General features: G+C 38.1%; 3 protein-coding genes across 4 annotated transcripts; 1 reads left to right on the top strand and 2 right to left on the bottom strand.

Moving 5' to 3' along the window:
- Positions 1-9,301: 9,301 nt before the first annotated feature.
- LOC132190607 (Chlorophyll A-B binding family protein) lies at positions 9,302-13,576 on the bottom strand. The gene is made up of 6 exons (XM_059605642.2): positions 13,365-13,576; positions 13,120-13,286; positions 11,961-12,107; positions 11,020-11,152; positions 10,190-10,282; positions 9,302-9,750 (listed from the first exon to the last, which is right to left on the bottom strand). The coding sequence occupies exons 1-6, from the start codon at positions 13,518-13,520 to the stop codon at positions 9,448-9,450; spliced, it is 999 nt and encodes a 332-aa protein (XP_059461625.2). The 5' UTR covers positions 13,521-13,576; the 3' UTR covers positions 9,302-9,447.
- A 408-nt stretch (positions 13,577-13,984) lies between these two features.
- Positions 13,985-22,185, top strand: EMB1507 (U5 small nuclear ribonucleoprotein helicase). 2 transcript variants are annotated; one of them, XM_059604076.2, is made up of 4 exons: positions 13,985-14,076; positions 14,267-17,272; positions 17,855-18,244; positions 18,817-22,185. In XM_059604076.2, exons 2-4 carry the CDS (start codon positions 14,318-14,320, stop codon positions 22,003-22,005), a joined length of 6,534 nt encoding a protein of 2,177 aa, XP_059460059.2. In that variant the 5' UTR covers positions 13,985-14,076; positions 14,267-14,317; the 3' UTR covers positions 22,006-22,185. The 2 variants fall into 2 exon arrangements, with proteins under 2 accessions (XP_059460059.2, XP_059460058.2); XM_059604075.2 differs by having other exon boundaries at positions 13,986-14,076; positions 14,270-17,272.
- A 280-nt stretch (positions 22,186-22,465) lies between these two features.
- CP12-3 (CP12 domain-containing protein 3) lies at positions 22,466-23,173 on the bottom strand. The gene has a single exon (XM_059604074.2). It carries the CDS (start codon positions 23,053-23,055, stop codon positions 22,678-22,680), a length of 378 nt encoding a protein of 125 aa, XP_059460057.2. The 5' UTR covers positions 23,056-23,173; the 3' UTR covers positions 22,466-22,677.

Genomic DNA, 23,173 nt, shown 5'->3' with positions numbered 1-23,173 from the left:
GGTATTTCATTTGATTTGGGTCCCCAAACAACAAAGACCCTTAATTATAGGTTTCCCAGGGGTCCGCCACCTCATGCGCCGTAGAGATCTGCCTTTCATTAAGGAAAACAAGTCCTAAATTTGATGCGATCATGTCAAATGACCAAACCCAACACGGTTTTTGTGTTTGTTTCCTCATTTCGGAATGGGAACGCGCGGGATTGTGATGACTCTGGACGTGACGTCACCGTCGCATCCACATCGCAGGATCTTTATCATCCTTGCGCTTTAAGATTTTTGTTCTCTTTTTTTTTTTTTTTTAGCAGATTTGTGTTCTATTTAATGGAAATAAATATTATATACCACTCTAATTTTTTTTTTTCTCATTATACTTATTACTTAGGAGAAATTACATTTTTCTCCCATGAACTATAACGCCTTGGCATTTTGCCTCTATGAACTATCAAATGTGACACTCGACCCCATGAACTATTATTTTGTGCCAAAAACCTCTATTCCGTTAATCAAAGACGTTAACTCAGACAGTCTATCCGTCACTTTGCTCCTATAAACTACAATTTATTATCACTTTGCCCCATCAACTTGACAACTTACAATGCATTGTCACTTTGCTCCCATAAACTACAACACATTGTCACTTTGACCGTCTGAGTTAACGTTTTTGATTGACGGAATTGAGGTTTTGAGCACAAAATGGTAGTTTATGGGAGTCGGGTGTCATAATTGGTAGTTCATGTGGACAAAATGAAAATGCATTGTAGTTTATAGGGAGAAAAATTAATTTCCCCTTATAATTACCTGGAAGGGTCTAATAGTTTAGGAGTGTACAAGCAGTGGTTATTAGCCGGCTAATAACCGCTTTAGGCGGTTGCCTACTCTTTTATACATATATCTTGTGTGTATCTTTAATTCAAAGAATTACTATTTTTTTCATGTAAGTTTCATAGCAAATACTTTAATCCTTCTATTTATTTGGAAAATTCTTGAAACCATTTAAAAATACGCCTTAAAAAGTGACAAAAATAAATCACAAAACAAGTAATTTTAGAAGTTATTATCGTGTTTCTCTTGTGTCATTTTAAGAATAAGGTGGCTTTTAAAATCATAATTTGATTAAAATTCAATAATAATTAATCACAAGGTCAATAGTGATTTTATAAGCCACATCATTTTTAAGTGACACATAAGTGACTTCTATAATTACTGACACAAAACCCTAAAATATGTCAAAAATGCTCGAACCTAAAAAATAGTTATGGAGTGCGGTTATGAGTTTTAATAATCGTTAACCGGCGGTAATTTTAAAACCATTATCTACCTAAGGCAGAGCGGTTACAATTACGAAAATATGATAATCACCTAAGGCGATTACGGTTTAAGACAATAATTGCTAACCACAATGTTTGTACACCCCATATAGCAGTTATAGGTTATAATAAGAATTGATCCAAATGCTAGTAGACTATGTATGTCAACATAATATGATAAAAGTAGGATAAATGTGTGGTGTATAATATTACTTATTTTTTTAAAAAAATAATGTTATATATTACTTTTTTATCCCATAATTATTTTACAATACTGACTTGGCCATCCAAGTAATCCTTATATATATTTTAACAATGACTAATATAATGGTTGGGATTGCTATATTAGCATTATGTAATAATTATGGAATTAAAATGCGATTTTTAGCATTATTTAAAAATAATAATAAAAAAAAAAACTAATACAATGACTACTATTCATGTCATATCAGCATAGAGATAAAAAAAAATGAATAAAGATATGGGATAAAAAAAATCCAATGACTACTGGACCGTGCACGTTGGGATAAATGTGCAACATAACATTTCCCTTCTATAATAGGATATCGAAACTAATAATGCTACAAATTTAAGACTAATAACATCATCAAGTAATGCTATACATCACCATCAATTTCCAATGTGTGTGCGGTGTGGTCCACATAATATTTGATGCATAAAGATTAGTTTTTTGATTGAGAGGACCCCACCATATAGGCATTCAGAAATGAGTGGTGATTAATAGAATTACTTAACCTCATCATTCATGTTACAAAGAAAAATAATAGACCTATAACTCTTTTATAATTCGGTGACACATGTCAACATATGATTTGAGGGTGTTAATTTTTTTTTTTTTTTTTTTTAATGACTAACTTAGATTCAACCACATGTTGTAATTTCTTTTCACAAAGCCTATTTCAGAATATGAAAAATACATATTTTTTTAATAGCGTATGCTTCTCGCATGTTTTTTAATAGTTTAAATGATACATGTCGCTTTTAAAAACTAATTTATAAGAATTTCCTACAAATTGATTGGTAAGGAATTTGTATCCGATGTAATGATATAAACAAATGGTTTTACGTGTAAAGCAAATTCTCTAAGGTTTTTGCACACAAAATTATATATAGGCGTTTTTTTTTTTTTAAAAAAAAAAGTATTTGATATAAGAACAAATTGATGTATATTCCTATGGGCCGACACTAGAGTCCTAAACTTCCTTTTGTCTTGTTGAAGTTTACATGTGGAATCAAACAAAAGCCATGCATGAATGATATGTAAATAACGAAACGACATGAGATATTTTTCTCAAATTCCCAATGACCTATAATTTATTTTATAAGTTGATGGTTTGCAATCAATCCGCACGGCGGCACGGGCTTAAGCATGTGAGAATGGAACTAGAAGGTCATGATTGAAAGGTCAACATTGTTCTAGAGACTATAAAGACGCTTAGGACTTAGGAGGGCCTAAATGCTAAATCCAACCAAATGTGGGGGCCATTATCAAAGTTTCCCAAACGCGTGAAATAGAAAGATGGAGCCCTTTAGGAACACGTCATACAGATACAATGAAGCGAAACGTTGTGGAGCATCGGGATTACAACATTTTAATTTCATTTAATTTGATTGACAAACATCGTGACAGAGAGCGGGTCCTTAAATCCAAAACAAACAGCCTTTCCTTTCAACGATGGCCCCAAAAACGACGCGGTTTTTTAAACATGCAAAATTATCATGTGTTTTTTAAACATGTGAATTAAAAAAAAAACAAAAAAAAAGTATTTCTAGATACTACTAAAAAAAAAAAAAAAAAATTTTACAAGTTAAAAAACACACAAATTTTACAAGTTGAATTAAACTCGATCCAATTTAGAAGAAAAGTCTATTCTCTAGAAACAAATATATATATTTAGTGCAAAAGGATTGCCGACACTCCTTACCAGATGTTCCGGATCCGGATTGAAATAGAGAAGAACCAGTAGAATAGAATATAGAAGGCAAGGTGACCTTAGCTACTTGCCAAATAAAAAAATGACCTTTACCTGCCTTTGACTATCTCATCCTAAGAATAGTCGCTACTCACTCTATAAAGCCTTGATCTATTCTTTTTTTTTTTTTTATCACGGGCTTTTACAGTCAAAGTACTACAGGGCAAACACAAGTAATTTCTATGTACAATATATTTTTAAAAATTGCTAGAGAAACTCTTATTTCATTCACACCCTTGCATTCCCAACAAACTTCTTTATATAGGGAGTTTGTTACCTAAATTTAAGGAATATGTCTAAAAATTTGCAAAAAATATTTCATAGCAGACTCTCTAAATGAATCATAAATATTATGACTAGTATAGTGGAACTCAATGTTTTGGGTTCCACTATTGCAATCCTTATGATTATTAAAATAAAAAAATGATTATCTCTCATCTCTCCTCTCATATATATAATATAATTAAAAAAATAAATATTTTAATAATATAGAAAATGATTAAGGGAAGCTATTGATGTGTATTTTGACATAAGAAAGTAAAAAGTAATTTCAATCCTTAAATATAGAAAAAATGACAAGGAAACTGTTGGGAATGCTCTTATACTCTCTCCTACCCTATTGACATGACACTATTAGGCTATTAGCTAGTTCAAAAAAATTGTCTAGCCCCTTTCATAGGGAGTGATTCACTAAACTCTTTAGGATATATAGTCGGATCAGAATCCCCAACTATGGCAATTGCCCATCAAGTTTTCTTCAAATCCTAGCCATCCAATGCTATCCAACGGCCACCAGCTCGACACGTGTCCCACTCAAGATAAATAATAAAAAATTATTTATTTTTTTAAAAGAAAATGTAAAATAAAATATTAAAATATTAAAATTACAAAAATAAAACATTGGGGTGGCTAGCCACCCCCGACCATCCCATATGTTTTGTTTTTAAAATTTATTATTTTATAATTTTATTTTATATTTATTTTTAAAAATTTAAATAATATTTTATTATTGCTGGGACACATGGCATGTTGGTGGCCGTTTGATGAAATCTAACAGTTCAAATTAGCAAAAAAAATCCTTGGGCAATTCCCTAGCTATTGTTGGGGATACTAATCGATATACAGTCACACCACTCCCAACTCATCAAATCTCTCTAATCTGATGGCTGCAGGTGGTGAGAACTAGGAGATGAGAGGACAATTTTTTTTATTTTTTTAGGAGTGTCATGTAAGAGAAAAGAGAAGAGCTAGTGAAATAAGAGTGTCGGTAGCATTCCTTGTATATTTTTGTGATTCTAATTTTTGTTTTTATATATATATATATATATATATAGTCTCTATTATTTTTGGTAAGTGATGTACGTGAGTCTGACCTTCTCAATTTTTATCATTGTTGCATCTCCATCACTTTATTAAAATTAAGCTAACAAAATTGACATAAAATATTGATATAGTAATCACGTAATATGCAAGGTTGCTTAAATCATTTTAGTCGTGTGTTTTTTAATTATTACACAAGACTATATTTTTTCCAATTTAATTTTAAGTTTTTAACTATGAAATGATTACGTTCCATCTGTCGGTAGTTTTAATTGGTGTGATCTTCCTTTGCATTGATGACCCTCGTTAATTGTAAATTTGCAATCTCAATTTGGGCATGGAAAAAAACATATTCCATGATGGGATCTAAGTTCCCCACAAGTACCATGCACGACTGGAATTATAATGCCAGCAATGATTTGAAAAAACAAAACACACGTGCCTCCTAAGTTAAAGTTTGTGGTTTTCACTTTTTACATTCCCCTACGTGTCAAGTGTTGGAGATCCCTTGTTAGCTAAGTACCTTATAAGTATTTGTAGAGATATTATTGAAATGAAAACTTGAATTCATATTATCTTATGGCAGCTTCCTAATAACAGGTGAGGAGTGGGGGGTCCAATCACGACACCTTATGCCAGCTAGCTGTCATGCAAAGTGGCGTGTACCCATTTAATGGATGTCAATTTAGTTCATTAGCTACACAACACTAGGCATCTTCTTCTTCTTTTTTTCCCCCCACCTTTATGACAGCTAAAGCACACAGAAGATGGCTCCTTAATGTATGTTTTATATATCTTCACAAAGTCAAATGTAGTAATGGTTGTTGAGTGTAAATAATCACTTATATAAAGGATTTGTGGGCATGCCATTTTTTGGCCTTATTTGCCAAGAACTCAAATGCCTTTTGGATAAGCTCGAGGATGATTATGGTTGTTGCCCAAAAAGAAGAGGGTTGTTTAGGGTTGTCTCAAATCAATGAGAGTCAAAAAAAAAAAAAAAAAAAAAAAAAACTTTGTCAAAGTGGCTGTGGTATGTGATAAGGTTTCTAATTGTTGACAATTCAATCTTGTGATAGCACATTGCAAGGATAGTTGCGTGTTCCTATTGCATGCCTTCTGACATTAACCGCTCGTACTTTGCTTAAAACAGGTGACAAGAGATATGGACCACAAAGCAAATACAAAATATCAAGCTTTTATGGTAAGAAATCGTAGTAAAGTTAAAAGAGAATTGCTACACCTACAAAGGATTTTTACAAAAAATCCTTACAAACACATGTGGCAAGAAGAAGGACAAAAAAGGCCCAAAAAAAAACAAGCATATTTTTTTGAGGAGTGTTAGGCTTATAAACAAATTTTACAAAATTTTTTTTACAAACTTATGTGGCACAATATGATTAGGTTTTTCAAAATTTGAACTTATCTTATATCTAATAATGTTGTGTCACATCAGCTTGTAAAAACTTTTTCTGTAAAATTTGTTTGTAAGACTAGCATTCCTCCTTTTTTTTTTTTTTTTTTTTTTTTGTTGTCATTTTCCTTTTCACATGTGTTTGTAAGGATTTTTTTTTGTAAAAATCCTTTGTAAGTGTAGCAATTCTTAAAGTTAAAAATGCCCTTATGGTAATAAACTATATACAAAAGGTTTAAATGTGATGAGTGATAATGAAAAAGAAGAAACAATAATTTCTTTTATTATTATTGTGTGTTGTTTTATTTCTTTGTTGGAAATGTTTTTACCTAAGGATCAAAGATATTCAACAAATGTAACCGTAAGTCAAGATTTGAGCAAATACTTAACGGAAGGTTTATAGAGCTTTAACAGCTTTTAGTACTTCTAGAGGATATTTCTACTGAAATGTGATGCCATTTGATGTAATTGCTATAGCTCCTCAAAGTTTGAATTACAAATTTTATTCCATCTTATCATTATTATATGATATCATTCTAAATTACTTTGTTCTCTGACTTATTATAACATGAGATTTTAATATATTTGGAACATATCCATATGAATGTGGGAGACTATTCAGTACTGACAATTCGAGAACCCATAAGAAAACAGGCATATGTTCTGTTTCTAAGTTTATAACATAAAATCCGAGGTAAAACTCGGGACCATGGAATCCTGAGCGTGGCCATTGACCTGGACCAATCGGTAATGGCTTTACTTGATTTTTGGGGTTCTAACCTTTTATTTTATTTTATTTTTTTTATTTTTTTTGCTTAGCCAATGATTTGGTTGGAACACTTTGCATCCAGAATGGACCCAGGAAAGCATGTTTTATAGCCATGACCTCAATAGGACGATTGAGACGCATAATGATTCCATAGAGACCACATGATGTTCTTGGAAAGCACCACCGGCCGGGGCGGGACCAACGTCGGTGTCCATCACTCCTGGATTTTATTTCTACATCCACTTCACACACTGAGCATCATCACTTTATATATGCATACCAGATTAGGACACAGAGATCGGGTCCAATTAGTTCTCTGTATCATACCAAAATATCTATATATATATCCGTCATTGCACCCGATTGAAATCCAAAAAACTACGGATAAGATATATTTTTCTTTTAATGTTGCGTGTGCAAATTTGCTAAAAGATATGAATTTCAATTTTTGGAGCCATTTAATTTAGGGTAAAAGGTGTAGCGGTTTATCAATTAAGGGCTCTTGGTTACTTTAATCACAGGTTGATGGTGTCTTTTATTGTATCCGACTTTGTTAAGATGTTATTTTGATAATTCGTGATTTTGAGGGACATAGTACGTACCTCTCAACAACAAAAATTAGAGCTATTTAATTTGCTTAAGGAAAATGCTAGAAAAACTCTTCACTTTTCTTAATATTTTTCAGCTTATAATATGAATAAAAAATGAAATTTATAATTAGTCGATCTCTTTCAGGGTTAGATCTGAAGCACCGCCTCTTCCTTCCACTTGTATCGTTTTAGTCGTCACATATCACTGTACAACAAAACAAAGCGGATACGCAACATATTTAGTTGTTTTTATTAATTATTAAAAGAAGAAGAAGAAGCAAGTAGCTAGTTAAGCTTGCTCCCCACATGAAGCCACATGGACATTAATCCCCGGCCACATAAATGGATTAAATCTCTCTACAACATGTGCATTTTTTCTAAAATAAGGAGTCTAATCTTGTTTTTCAAAGGATAATGGTTAGGCTGTCCGCTTTCTTATCGCTAGTGACGCTTTAAAATGATTCGACCGAATATTCCATTATTCTAAAGATGTTTTTAACTTTATAGGGCTCAGGCTTCAAATTGGACCTTCGAAAGAACACGGTGCAATGTATATATAAGGAGGACAAGACATAGCCCAATTGTCTCTACCACCTCAAACAAACATACATATTTCATTTATTTGTTTGTTTTTTGCTTTCTTCGTCCATGTTTATCATTAAAAGATAAGTATGGCGCTCCATCATCAATGTGGTTTCCTTAAAGACGAGTGGCTCAATGGAAATTGAGGTGTTTCGTGGTGAGAGACAAAGATGAAGGAAGGAAAGACAGAGATAGAGAGAGGGGGCAGAGAAAAACGATTAAACAAACCAATAAGGAAAACTACATTCTTTCTTCAGATATGGGTAATCACTGTAGCAAAGTGTTGGTTTGAAGAATTTATAAATAATTTGTTGTTAGGAGTGGAGTTTTGGGATTTTATTAGCTAAATTTTAGAAATAGTGGGGTTTACAATGTGTTGGAGATGTACTTAAGGTTTATAATGCTTCCAAATATTACTTAAGATATGCATAGTTATCAAATCATTTCATCTATTAAATTTTTTAAAGGTGAGCAATAACATATAAGCTGAATAAGCACATCATATCCAACATTTTTTTTTTTTTTTTTTTTGTTTTGTTTTGTTTTATACATGTATGTGTTTTGAGTCCCTACCACTACATTATTTTAAAAATGTCACATCAAAAGAAATAAAAAAGAAAAAGAAAAAGATAAATGAAAAATAGAAAAAGAAAAGATGGAGAAATAGAGAGAGAGAGAGAGAGAGAGAGGCCGTTGTTTGAAGACAATAAACCACCCTTAAAGACTATCCCTGTAACTTCTAAGTTAATTTAGTTACTCCTGACTTAGCCCATGTTGGTGGGGTTTCCGAACCATCCTATCTAACCCCAAAGCCCACCCCCTTATTGGTGGTTTGACCACTCCCTTTGGAGTTTGAAGCTTGTTCAATCACTTCAAAGGCCAAGTTAGAGACAACAAAATCACTTCAAAGGCTATTGAGTATAGTTGAACCATCCCCCTCTCTCTCTCTCATTCCCTCTATTTTATTTTTATTTTTTATTTTATTTTACATTTTTAAAATGACGTGATGGTACTAACTAAAACATATGTACATGTGTCAAAATTTGATTGAATATGACATGATTGTCAGCTTACTTGTCATTGACTCATTGCTCACCATTAATAAATCTAACTGAAAGAGTGATTTAATAACAAATTTGGCTTGAGTCCAATTCTAGTTAAAATTAGACCCGTTGAGATTAGAGCACATTTCACTTGTGACTTGTTCTGGGATGCGTTCCAATCTCTTCCTTTTTCTAGTCAAGGCAAAATACAAGATCTTAGGTCGTACCCTTCTTTTATAAGAGAAGGTCTTAAGGTTCCATCACAAAGAGAGGAGAGATCTTCAGTGGAGGGAGGAAACGAAGGTTACTTCTACACTCCAGTCATAATTTTGTGAAGCAAGAAAAACTGAGTGTGTTATTTACATGACCTTGCAATTTGCATGGAACAAAGCTTTCGAATAGGAGTAGAGGACGCATTTAAAAAGATATTTTTACATGGATTTGAGGAGGGTAAGCAGGTTATTATGGAAAGGATCTGAGATGTGCTCAAGAAGGTTCTCTACAGGACCCTTGCCAGTCAAAGCTGCTTGCGTGTAAAAGCCTAACCATGCAACCATCGCCAACCGCCCATTTTTTATTTCTTTCACCTTCAGCTCCTCAAAAGCTACAGGGTCTTTGGAGAGGTTCAAGGGATCAAATAGTGCTCCTCCTGGATAATTGATATCACCTGGCAGGTAAATTCCAAGAGGCTCCAATGCCTCGATCCCACAAAATCTTGCATATTCGGGTCCAACCTATTTATGCAAAAAAAAAAAAAAACACAAGTTTTAGAACCTACTAATACTATAAGTTGCAGTATTCATTTACTTTCAACCTTCATACGACAGATTGAGAAAGAATATAGACATCAGCAGTAGGACAAGGAATATTTAAGAATACTTTTAGTTTCTGCTGCAATGACAACATGAAAAGAAATTATCCTTTTGTACAAGGCTCATGAACAACAGGGTGAGGCTATGGAGGAAGCTCCAGCTCAGAGAACCCATCAAGATCCAAGCTTGATTAGGTTAGTTGAATTTGAGCTTGATCAAGTTTTACCCAGTTAAAACTATGGAATTGCTAATAGCAAACTCCTTACATGGGCATAAAGTAGAATGCACGATTATGGAGGATAAGATTGGCCATAGTCTTATGAGAGGACAAAGGGAAAAGAAAGCTGCATAGAGTTGTTACCATCAGGAGTACTTGGCAAATGGCAATGACGATCACTCCTTGGCTTCCAGCTAAGTGGAGTCCTGGGATGCCAAGATAGTCGAGAGTATCTCCCTGGTGAAATTGTAGAAGTGTAGAAAAAAAAATCAGCAACATTGCTTATTTAAGGTAACATTCCCACAAGTTTGATCAGCTTATATTCATCATATGGCTGAGCCCAGAACAGTTGATAACAGAACAAGATGAGGAAATATCCGAGTGAAATCCAAAATTTTGCTCCAACAAACAAGCGCGACATAAAAGCCCGCAAAAATCTTTGTCCAACCAGTTCACACCAGTCATATAACAAGATGGACATTTAGAAATTCCAACTATTGATAACCTAAACATTAGTATCAGAGGAGTAACTTGATTAGACATAACAGAAACTAGCACGCTGAAGACTTCTATATTATTATCCGAGCACTGATAAACAACCATATATCAATCAAGTAAATGGAATAATTGCTTTGCAAATCATGAACCTCTCCACCCTCCTCAACATTTCTTTTGAAAAGGGTTCCAACAGGCCTCGATAAATGGCTGAAAAGAATCCATAGTCTCAGGCAGACGAGCAATTGGGTCATCAAAGAGCCGTTTATAGCCATAGATTGACATATGAACTCGTAAGATTAGTCTTGATCTCTTTAAGCAAATTAAGTATGCCATGGTCGAAGGATATCTACTTCATAGTTGAATGCAGACTAGTGGACAATGTAGAACATAAATTCCTAGGAAGAAAATCAACCAGCGAGGAAACAACTAGAAAAATATCTCTACAGGATGGTATATGCAACGGGGCAGAAGATTACCTTAAGCTTTGAATAGCCAACTCGCCACCAGACAGGCTCAACAAAGTGAAAGGCTCCTAATATGTCTAATACTTCGGGAACCAGAGCACCTAGCGATGCAAGCATAGCCCAGCGAGCATGCAGTATCTCAAAGCTGGATATAGATTAAATTCATCATTTGGCAAATAAATCACAAAACCAGCACATTTACGTACTATGCAAGTCTTAATAGACATTCTCAACCCAACGGAAGCCAATAAAACTGGCATGTATTGAAGTATCTCTTTGCATATGAGAAGCATATGACTTTTTAATAGCTCTATTAAAAAGTCATGTGCTTCTCACATGCAAAGGAACACATAACAGTTTTTTTTTTCTTCTATTGATCCGACTTATAGTCATATTAAACATAGCAAAACACTACGAAATAAATCACCCTTGCATCTTCATAGAGTTGGGTAAATAGCATGGGGAGTAATATCCAAAAGCGTTGGTAAAACATTTACAAAGTATTGACTCCAAGAGATAATAAAAAATCATTTCATTGCCAGGTTCTAAGGGGTCTACTCTTCTTTTTTGTCGATAGAGCCACTTTCCCTAATCCCTTTACCTTCTAAATCTCAAGCGGAGGGGAGCCAACATTATATTTAATGGTTGATTGGTTTAGTCAGATAGTTGGGTAGGTAATGTTCACATAACACAGTTCCAGAGCCCCTCTTCTGACTACGCAGACCCATCACCCCAATCTTATTCCAAAGTTCAAAAGGTTGACCTATTGAATCCATATTGAAATTGTAAGGAAGCAGCAGGAGAAACTTTGACATTTTGAATCCAAATGCCAACATTTGAGAGGAAATATAGTGCAATATGATCTATGGAAGTATCAATTTACTTTAGAAGATTATTTTTCTAAACACACATTATTGAGGCAGCAATGGCCAAAAGTAACAATTACAACATACTTAAAGTACTTCTGGAAAGCTGCAGGATCCTTGCTCAGACCTGCAACATCAAAGCCGTAATCTCCAGGTAGTTCACCATTTAAATATGCAGGATAGTCATATGGAAGTGGACCAAGCCAGCGTGGGCGCTCTTCTCCATACCATACACTATAACCTCAGAGAATATAGTATAAAGTGAATAATATACCCATGATAATTTACAAGCAAAAATAATGCGGGCCATGCAGATAAGTATTTAAATATGTCATGCATTCAGGTATACCTGCATATCTGCCACCTTGGTATAATGGCAATATGATCCAAACACAGGTCATTCACATAATTGCATCAATGCATGTGTAGAAGTGGCACATAAGTGTTAAGGTATTAATAGACAAATCCTATAGAGGGTTCTCTACAACCCAAAGAATACAACAAATACTACTATCATGCCTTTGATAAGACATGGTTAATAAGATTGTTCTTTATAACTAAACTTCATGAGGTTTCAGAGCATTCAATGGTACTTTAACGATGCATAAACTCTTGCTTTCACGAGTATCAATGCAAAGACTACAACATTGCTAATCCACAAATATTAAAGTTCGCATGGAGGCAGCGTGGGAAACAAGTTCCCACTCTAATTTGCATCAACAACTAGCAATGCCATAGCTAGCTTTTTTAAATTGCATGTTGAATAAACAAATAAATAGGATCAATATTCATCCAAAGACTGCTTTGTCTTTTCATTGAGCATTTTTCACATAGCAGAAGCCAAAGAAAACTGAAGAGAGAAACTTAAAATCTTATTATCTCCAAAAATGCGAACTTCTGTACATCCATTCAATTCAAATAACATTGGTTACAACTCCTAAAAGGCAAGAAAATATTGCATAAGACGGAAAATGTAGAATAGGATAGAAACTAATAATGCTAGAATTAAGCCAGAATAGAAGAGAAAATCGAATTGGGATCGTTGCTAATCCGAGAAATCTTTCCATGTGCGTCTGATTGCAAGGGACCCGCTTGAGCAGTCTATCAAGCACCATCAAGCGGATCTCCCTGCCCCTGGTGGACCGCCGCTCGAGCGGTGTCATCTGGTTGTCCTGCATGAATTTTAAAGAAACTCCACATAGCCCCATTTCCATTCGGATACTGAAAAACGCTTACCCGGAATTACCTCTCTTTTCTTGCCTTCTCTGCCAAGGCCTTGAACTTGGATGAATTTTCAACCGCGAACTTCTTGGTCTGCTTCATTCTCCTTTGAAGCGACTCTCCGAGTGGGCTATTAGCAATGGCTTTCACAGCAGTGAAAGGAATCGCGGAGAATATTAAAACTCCCGCAAGCTTCATCCAAAGAGCACAAAGTAAAGTGTGAGTATATTTTCAAGAAACCCAAGCGAAGATGAAATGGTTCGGACGGACCTCTTGCCATGAAGCCCTGCAGAGTGAACGAGACTTGGCAGTGAGGTGGGTTCGAGGTTTTGGGACCAAGTCCTTTACGACATTCTGGCATCCAAAGAAACATGAAGACGAAGAAGAAGATGATGGATTTATCGAATACGACAGAAGCAGAGCCATGGTGTTTAAGCTCTGCGATTTGCGTGGAGGTCCTTCTTCGTTAACATTTTATTGACAAAAAGGTTCTGAATGTGGAGCCCAATATCGCAGGCCTCCCTCTCTTTATACAAACAACCCAACTGTATTAACAGCTGCCCAGCTCACTTAACTGCCACTAAGCCCGGTCCATTACAAGAGGCACATGCGTTAGATCACCAGCTATAGATTAACTGTTGATCTTCTGCCACGTAGCCCTACAAATTGTTCCTTCTTGAACCCAGCAGCCGCCGCCTGCCGGCAGGATCTAAAATTTTTCCTATGGGCTTGGATTGGGCTCCCGTGAAGGTATATAGGTTCAACCTCTTCGGGCCCAATTAGCGGGTTTGTGTATATAGTTCCTATGAAGCCCATAGCCCGTAGCCCACATGTCCCTTAAGGTCGGTTGCCGCTATGTAGGCCTAGCAGCAACCTCACGCTCACGCTTTTTATATTTATTTTGCGCATCTCAGTCCTTTTTCCCTAACATCTCACAGTCGAAGAGGAAGGCCTCCCGCGGATAACCCCAACAATAGCAAGGGTAAGTGTTTCCTCCTTTATCTTGTGATTGTATGAGATTAGGGTTCAGGGTTTATGTACCAAGTTATTGTTGTTCAAGAAAGCTAGGGTTTATTGTCTGCTCTTCTATTTAGATTCAGTCATTTCCTGTTTACTACAAAGTTTGAACCCTAGAGTTAGAGGCTGAGGTTGTTCTTAATTTGAATTTGAAGCAGGGGTTTTTCTGAGATTTGGAATTGAGAGAGGGAGTTATCTCGATTGAAATGGCGCATCTGGGCGGTGGTGCGGAAGCGCACGCCAGACACAAGCAGTACGAGTATAGAGCCAACTCGAGTCTGGTCCTGACCACTGACTCTCGCCCACGGGACACCCACGAGCCAACCGGCGAGCCTGAGTCCCTTTGGGGCAAGATCGACCCCAAGAGCTTCGGCGATAGGGCCTTCCGTGGGAAACCCCCTGAACTGGACGAGAAGCTTCAGAAAGCCAAGAGGAAGAAGAAGGAACGTGACCCGCTTGCCGAACCCCAACCTGGCCGCCAGAGCAAGCGGCGCCGCCTTCAAGAAGAGAGCGTCTTGACTTCATCCGAGGAAGGTGTATACCAGCCGAAGACGAAGGAGACGAGGGCTGCGTATGAGGCTATGCTGAGTGTCATTCAACAACAGTTGGGTGGCCAGCCCCTCAGTATCGTCAGTGGTGCCGCTGATGAGATCTTGGCCGTCCTTAAGAATGAGACAATTAAGAACCCCGACAAGAAGAAGGAGATTGAGAAGCTACTAAATCCGATCCCCAACCCTGTTTTTGATCAGTTGGTTTCGATTGGGAGGCTTATCACGGACTATCAAGATGGGGGTGATGCAGCTGGACCTGCTGCTGCCAATGGTGATGATGCTCTTGACGACGATGTGGGTGTGGCAGTCGAGTTTGAGGAGAATGAGGAGGACGATGAGGAGAGTGATCTTGATATGGTCCAGGAGGATGAAGAGGAGGATGATGATGTGGTGGAAGCCAATGGTGCTGGGGCTATGCAAATGGGGGGTGGGATTGACGACGATGATGATATGCGGGAAGCAAATGAGAGTATGAGCCTTAATGCTCTGAGCATTGGTGCTTATTGGCTGCAGGGGAAGATCTCTGAAGCATTTGAAAAGCAGATTGATCCGCAACAGTGCCAGAAGCTTGCAGAAGAGGTTCTTAAGATACTTGCCGAAGGTGATGACAGGGAAGTCGAGTCGAAGCTGTTGGTGCTTCTCCAATTTGATAAGTTTAACCTTATTAAGTTTCTGTTGAGGAATCGACTGAAGATTGTGTGGTGTACCCGATTAGCAAGGGCTGAAGACGATGAACAGAAGAAGAAGATCGAGGAGGAGATGCTGGGTTTGGGTCCCGAATTGGAGGCAATTGTTGATCAGTTGCATGCCACTAGGGCTAGTGCAAAAGAAAGGCAAAAGAACTTGGAGAAGAGTATTCGAGAAGAGGCTCGCCGATTGAAGGATGAGAGCGGTGGAGATGGGGACAGAGGTAGGAGAGGGCTTGTTGATAGGGATGCAGACAGCGGTTGGGGCCAGCGCCAGTTGATTGATCTTGACAGTATTGCTTTTGAACAAGGTGGTCGTTTGGTGGCAGCGAAAAAGATTGAGCTTCCTGATGGGTCTTATAGGCATTCTAGCAAGGGATATGAAGAAATTCATGTGCCCGCATTGAAGCCAAAACCACTTGATTCAAATGAGAAACTTATAAAAATATCTGACATGCCAGACTGGGCACAACCCGCTTTCAAAGGAATGAAGGAGTTGAACAGGGTACAGAGTAGAGTCTATGAGACTGCCCTTTTTAAAGCTGACAACATCCTCTTATGTGCTCCCACTGGTGCAGGGAAAACTAATGTTGCAGTGCTCACCATACTTCAGCAAATAGCATTGAACAGGAATTCAGATGGTTCATTCAACCACAGTAATTATAAGATTGTATATGTTGCACCTATGAAAGCTCTTGTCGCTGAAGTCGTCGGCAATTTGTCCAATCGATTGCAGTATTATGATGTCAAGGTCAGGGAGCTTAGTGGAGACCAGTCACTTACTCGCCAACAAATTGAAGAAACTCAAATTATTGTCACAACTCCTGAGAAGTGGGATATCATTACCAGGAAGTCAGGTGATCGTACTTATACACAGCTTGTGAAGCTTCTTATCATTGATGAGATTCATCTTCTTCATGATAACAGAGGACCTGTGCTTGAAAGTATTGTCGCCAGAACTGTTAGGCAGATTGAAACTACAAAAGAGCATATTCGGTTGGTTGGGTTGTCTGCTACACTCCCTAACTATGAAGACGTGGCTTTGTTCTTACGGGTTAATATGGGAAAAGGATTATTCCACTTTGACAATAGTTACAGACCTGTACCTCTTTCCCAACAGTATATTGGAATCACAGTAAAGAAGCCGCTGCAGAGGTTCCAGTTGATGAATGATGTCTGTTACGAAAAGGTTCTGGGTGTAGCAGGAAAACATCAAATCCTTATTTTTGTCCACTCGAGGAAAGAAACAGCCAAAACAGCTCGTGCCATAAGAGATACTGCTCTTGCTAATGATACTCTTGGTAGATTTTTAAAAGAGGATAGTGCAAGCCGTGAGATTCTCCATACTCATACAGATCTGGTCAAGAGCAATGAACTTAAAGACCTTCTGCCATATGGTTTTGCTATTCATCATGCTGGGTTGACAAGGGCTGATCGCCAGCTTGTTGAGGAGCTATTTGGTGATGGGCATGTGCAAGTTTTGGTTTCTACTGCAACTCTTGCTTGGGGTGTGAATTTGCCTGCTCACACTGTTATCATCAAAGGGACCCAAATTTACAATCCAGAAAAGGGTGCATGGACCGAACTAAGTCCTCTGGATGTTATGCAGATGCTGGGTCGTGCTGGAAGGCCCCAGTATGATTCTTATGGGGAGGGCATAATCATTACTGGTCATAGTGAACTACAATATTATCTTTCTCTAATGAATCAGCAGCTTCCTATTGAAAGTCAGTTTGTGTCCAAATTGGCTGACCAATTGAATGCAGAAATTGTTCTTGGAACTGTTCAGAATGCTAGAGAAGCCTCCAATTGGATTGGGTACACTTACTTGTATGTCCGCATGTTGCGCAATCCTACACTTTATGGTTTAGCACCTGATGTTCTCACGAGAGATATAACATTGGAGGAGAGGAGGGCTGATTTGGTAAGAATCAAATTCTCTTGCTTTTATATTTCATTCTGTTTTGTACATTGCTTCTTTTTTTGTCATTCTCATTTTCTCTAGTTTCTGATGCTATCTCCTGATGCTTTTATTTCGTTTATGCTTAGTATAACAAGTGTTACTTAAAATTCTTTATACAAATGCATGCCTTTAATCTTATACTTGGGGCAAGGTCCAGTATATGTTCTCTAAGTTGATTTGTTCTGTTCTACATCTTACCAGTGGCCTGTGGGTATGTGGGGCATTCTTGTAGACCATATATCTTTGAGAAATGTTATACTTTTCAAATTTTTTCTCCAAAAGTTGGTTTTCAAATGATGTGTCACCATCCCATGAGTTGGTGACACATTTCCCAAAATAATAAAACTCATGGGATGGTGATATATTATTTGAGAACCAACTTTTGGGAAAAAAATTTGGGAAGTGTAGCACTTCTCGATATCTTTTAGATCCAACTGTTTTATTATGATGGCGTTCTGTCTCTCTTTTAGCCCTTATGGAAATTATTGATTGTTGTTAGTTTCCATGGTTTGTTGTCTCATGGTTTTTTGTGTGTGTGTACAGATCCATTCTGCTGCAACCATATTGGACAAAAATAATTTGGTTAAGTACGATAGAAAAAGTGGATATTTCCAGGTCACAGACTTGGGTCGCATTGCTAGTTACTATTATATAACTCATGGGACGATCTCAACGTATAATGAGCATTTGAAGCCCACTATGGGAGATATTGAGCTTTGTCGGTTGTTTTCACTCAGTGAAGAATTCAAGTATGTTACAGTGCGGCAGGATGAGAAGATGGAGCTAGCAAAGCTTTTGGATCGTGTTCCAATTCCCATCAAGGAAAGCTTGGAAGAGCCTAGTGCCAAGATTAATGTTTTGCTGCAAGCATATATTTCACAGTTGAAGCTTGAAGGCCTTTCATTAACATCTGACATGGTGTTCATAACTCAGGTTCGTTAATATCTTGTTTACTTGTTTTCTATTTTTTTCCCCTTTCGCTTATAGTTCAATTAGTATTGAGAACGTGATGAGGACACCAGATACATGCCAATGATTAAATGTGTGTTTTGGACCCTGATATTGGAGGACGACTAGCCTTGAAAGCTGGAGATTTTACTTTTGGCACTTTTTGATTATGTTACATTTTATTGTGAAAGCTGGAGATGTTACGACTACCCTAGGCTATTTAAGCATAGTCTATATTGTGGTAATTAGCTTTTGATGAATTAAAAAAAAAAAAAGAAGATGGATTGTTTGTCTTCTTCCTCCTGAATTTTCTCCTCTCGTTATTCTGCTACTACTTCTTCTCTTACTTCTGTTCTCTGCTTCTTCTCCCTCTCAACTTTTCTTCTCAACTTCTTCTTGTCCCTTTATTCCTTTGTTCCTTCATTTTGTTGTCTGCTTTTGTTTGTTCTTTGGTCAAGTTCTTTGTCTGTGTCTTCAATAAACTTTTCATTACTTACCAAAAAAAAAAAAAAGTTCTTTGTCTGTGTTCGCTCACTTGTTTCCGCCTGTGTGTTCAGAGTGCAGGACGTCTTTTGCGAGCTCTTTTTGAGATAGTTTTGAAACGTGGATGGGCACAATTGGCTGAGAAGGCTTTGAACTTATGCAAAATGGTTAACAGGAGGATGTGGAGTGTCCAAACACCCCTTCGCCAATTCAATGGAATCTCAAATGATATTTTGATGAAGTTAGAGAAGAAGGATTTGGCCTGGGAAAGGTATTATGACCTTTCGTCTCAGGAAATAGGGGAGCTTATTCGCGGCCCAAAGGTGGGAAGGATGCTTCATAAATTCATCCACCAATTCCCCAAACTTAACCTTGCAGCACATGTTCAGCCAATTACTCGCACTGTTTTGAGGGTTGAGCTGACAATAACACCAGACTTTCAGTGGGAGGATAAAGTTCATGGATATGTGGAGCCATTTTGGGTGATTGTGGAGGATAATGATGGTGAATACATTCTTCATCATGAATATTTCATGCTGAAGAAGCAGTATATTGACGAGGATCACACTTTGAATTTCACAGTGCCAATTTATGAACCATTGCCACCACAGTACTTCATCCGTGTTGTGTCAGATAGATGGCTTGGGTCACAAACTGTTTTACCTGTTTCTTTCAGGCATCTCATCCTGCCAGAAAAATATCCTCCGCCGACGGAGCTATTGGACTTGCAACCACTGCCTGTGACTGCCTTAAGGAATCCATCATACGAAGCTCTTTATAAGGATTTTAAGCATTTTAATCCTGTTCAGACACAGGTATTCACCGTTTTGTATAACACAGATGACAATGTTTTAGTTGCTGCACCAACAGGGAGTGGGAAGACCATATGTGCAGAGTTTGCTATCTTAAGGAATCATCAAAAAGGGCCTCAGAGTGTCATGCGTGTTGTTTATATTGCACCCCTTGAAGCTCTGGCCAAGGAGCGATATCGTGACTGGGAGAAGAAGTTTGGAAAGGGTGGTCTTAAAATGCGGGTGGTTGAATTAACAGGGGAAACAGCTACCGATTTGAAACTCCTTGAGAAAGGTCAGATAATAATCAGTACCCCGGAGAAATGGGATGCTTTGTCCCGCCGCTGGAAACAAAGGAAACATGTTCAACAGGTTAGCCTTTTCATCGTTGATGAACTCCATTTGATTGGGGGTCGAGGTGGTCCCATCTTGGAGGTGATTGTTTCCAGGATGAGATACATTGCAAGTCAAGTAGAGGACAAGATTCGTATTGTGGCTCTGTCAACTTCACTTGCAAATGCAAAGGATCTTGGGGAATGGATAGGTGCTACCTCCCATGGCCTTTTCAATTTTCCTCCTGGTGTACGTCCTGTGCCATTGGAAATACACATTCAGGGAGTTGACATAGCTAATTTTGAAGCGAGGATGCAAGCTATGACGAAACCAACATACACCTCAATTGTTCAACATACCAAGAATGAGAAGCCTGCTCTTGTTTTTGTTCCGACAAGGAAGCATGTCCGACTCACTGCTGTGGATCTGATGACATACTCTGATGTGGACGGAGGAGCGAAGAAACCATTTTTATTGCAGACCCCTGAAGAAATCGAGCCTTTTATTGAAAAAATTAACGAGGAAATGTTGAAAGCCACTTTACGTCATGGAGTAGGCTACTTGCATGAGGGCTTAACTAATTTGGATCAAGAGGTTGTGTCACAGCTGTTTGAGGCTGGGTGGATTCAGGTTTGTGTCATGAGCAGTTCTATGTGTTGGGGTTTGTCATTATCAGCCCACTTGGTGGTTGTGATGGGAACACAATATTATGATGGTCGGGAAAATTCTCACACTGATTACCCTGTTACTGATCTGTTGCAAATGATGGGTCATGCAAGTCGACCTTTATTAGATAATTCTGGGAAATGTGTCATTCTTTGCCATGCTCCTCGTAAAGAATACTACAAGAAGTTCTTATATGAAGCATTCCCAGTTGAAAGCCATTTGCACCACTTTCTACACGATAATTTGAATGCAGAAGTTGTTGCTGGAATTATTGAGAACAAGCAAAATGCTGTGGATTATCTTACATGGACATTTATGTACAGGAGGCTCACACAAAATCCCAACTATTACAATCTTCAGGGAGTTAGTCACAGACACCTTTCTGATCACTTGTCAGAGCTTGTAGAGAATACATTGAGTGATTTGGAAGCAAGCAAGTGTGTTTCTGTCGAGGATGATATGGACCTCTCTCCTTCGAATCTTGGCTTGATAGCATCATATTATTACATCAGTTACACTACTATAGAGCGTTTCAGTTCTTCTTTGACTTCCAAAACGAAGATGAAGGGTCTTCTGGAGATCCTTGCTTCAGCTTCAGAGTATGCACAACTTCCAATACGACCTGGGGAGGAAGAGGCAGTGCGAAGGTTGATTAATCACCAGAGGTTTTCATTTGAGAATCCCAAATGCACGGACCCGCATGTGAAAGCAAATGCACTTCTTCAGGCCCACTTTGCGAGGCAAACTGTGGGTGGGAACCTATCATCAGACCAGCGAGAAGTGCTTCTTTCTGCGACTAGATTGCTTCAGGCAATGGTTGATGTTATTTCGAGCAATGGGTGGCTGAGCCTTGCTCTTCTTGCGATGGAAGTCTGCCAAATGGTGACACAGGGCATGTGGGAGCGCGATTCTATGCTTCTACAGCTTCCACACTTCACAAAGGAGTTGGCCAAAAGATGTCAAGAAAACCCTGGCAAGAATATAGAGACCGTATTCGATTTGGTGGAGATGGAAGATGATGAGAGGCGTGAGCTACTGCAGATGTCGGATGAACAGTTGCTGGATATAGCGAGGTTTTGCAACCGTTTTCCCAACATCGATATGACTTATGAAGTGGTGGATAATGACAGGGTGAGGGCTGGGAGGGATATGATGCTGCAAGTCACTCTTGAGCGGGATCTTGAGGGAAGGACAGAGGTGGGACACGTTGATGCTCCCAGGTACCCAAAGGCCAAAGAAGAAGGGTGGTGGCTTGTTGTTGGTGATACCAAAACTAACCAGTTGCTTGCCATCAAGAGGGTTTCCCTGCAAAGGAAATCAAAGGTTAAGCTGGAATTTACCCCTGCAGAAGTTGGAAAGAAGACGTATACGCTCTATTTCATGTGCGATTCGTATCTGGGTTGTGACCAGGAGTACACATTCACTATCGATGTCAAAGCAGCAGGCCCCGGTGAAGACAGTGGGGAAGATTAAAGAGATCCTCTTTTTTTTATTTGCTTTTGTTCCTCTGTGATCTTTGTTCGCTGCCATATTTAACAGTGTGATAATAGCATGAGCTAGAAGTACGTCTCTCTTTAACATTGTTGATAGTGTATGCTCTAAAGGAACCTTGCATATTTTGATGAAATTCGTTGCGATCTATTAGTCTCTTTCTCTGTTAGATTGCACTCAATTCCTATGTTTGGATTAGCAAATTGATTTGATCTGATGCGTTCATGTTGAAGATTAATTCTAGGCTCCTCCAGTATTTTTGGTCATAGAACCTTTTATCCAGAAAAAAGTTTTTTCCAGTTTAAATATTTACTATTGAATTCTTTAGTTTATGGTACTTTAAATGCGTTATATATATATATTTTGACCGAAAATATATATTAGTGGATCATCATTTTAGTTAATATGTGCGTATTTTAATCAGAACCCAAGACCACCGGCAAAAGAAAAAGACGAAATCATTATTATACATAAGAGTTACATACATTTCAACAAATTATTCAGCGATCTCATACTCAAATGGTTCTAGACTCATCCCCAGCAGCCTAATAGTGTGAATATACACAAAACGACAGCGTAAATAATCATAAAAGCAGCTTAACAAGATCATCATCTGCCATGGATCGACGACGGTGGATGGTACAAGTTTACGAGTCAGTCTTCATATATTCGGCACTCGTCGGTCTCAGGATTCTCCTCGCAAAAGGACTCGAGAGGATCTTGTTTCTGCATCTTGAGCCTGAGATCGGCTTTGGCCTGGCTCACCTCTTCCACCTCGTCCCAAGCCACCCTGCACTCGTCGGAGGTCGCGTCCCCCTCGCACACCTCCTTCGCTTCCGTCACCTTCTTCTCGATCATCTCCGTCAGTTGCTTCTCTCTCCTCTGCGTTCCTTTGAACTTCGCCACTGCCATCGCTTTCACCGACAGTCCTCCCTTCTTCTCATGCGTCCGCACTATTGCCATGGGAAACAAAGCGACGGATCTGAAACCCAACGGTGGGGATATGACGCCCGGGGTTGGTATTGAGGCCATCTTCACCGTCCGAATGAACTCAAAAGAGAAAGCAAAGTAAAGTGGCCCTGATCTTTCTTGTTTTGTTCGTCTTTTTTTGGGTTGCAAATGGGAAAATGAAATCCTGTGACTTGGATTT

This window comes from Corylus avellana, chromosome 9 (genome assembly GCF_965113065.1).
Source record: "Corylus avellana chromosome 9, dhCorAvel1.hap1.2, whole genome shotgun sequence".
Lineage (NCBI taxonomy): Eukaryota > Viridiplantae > Streptophyta > Magnoliopsida > Fagales > Betulaceae > Corylus > Corylus avellana.
This window is presented reverse-complemented; position numbering and strand designations above follow the sequence as displayed.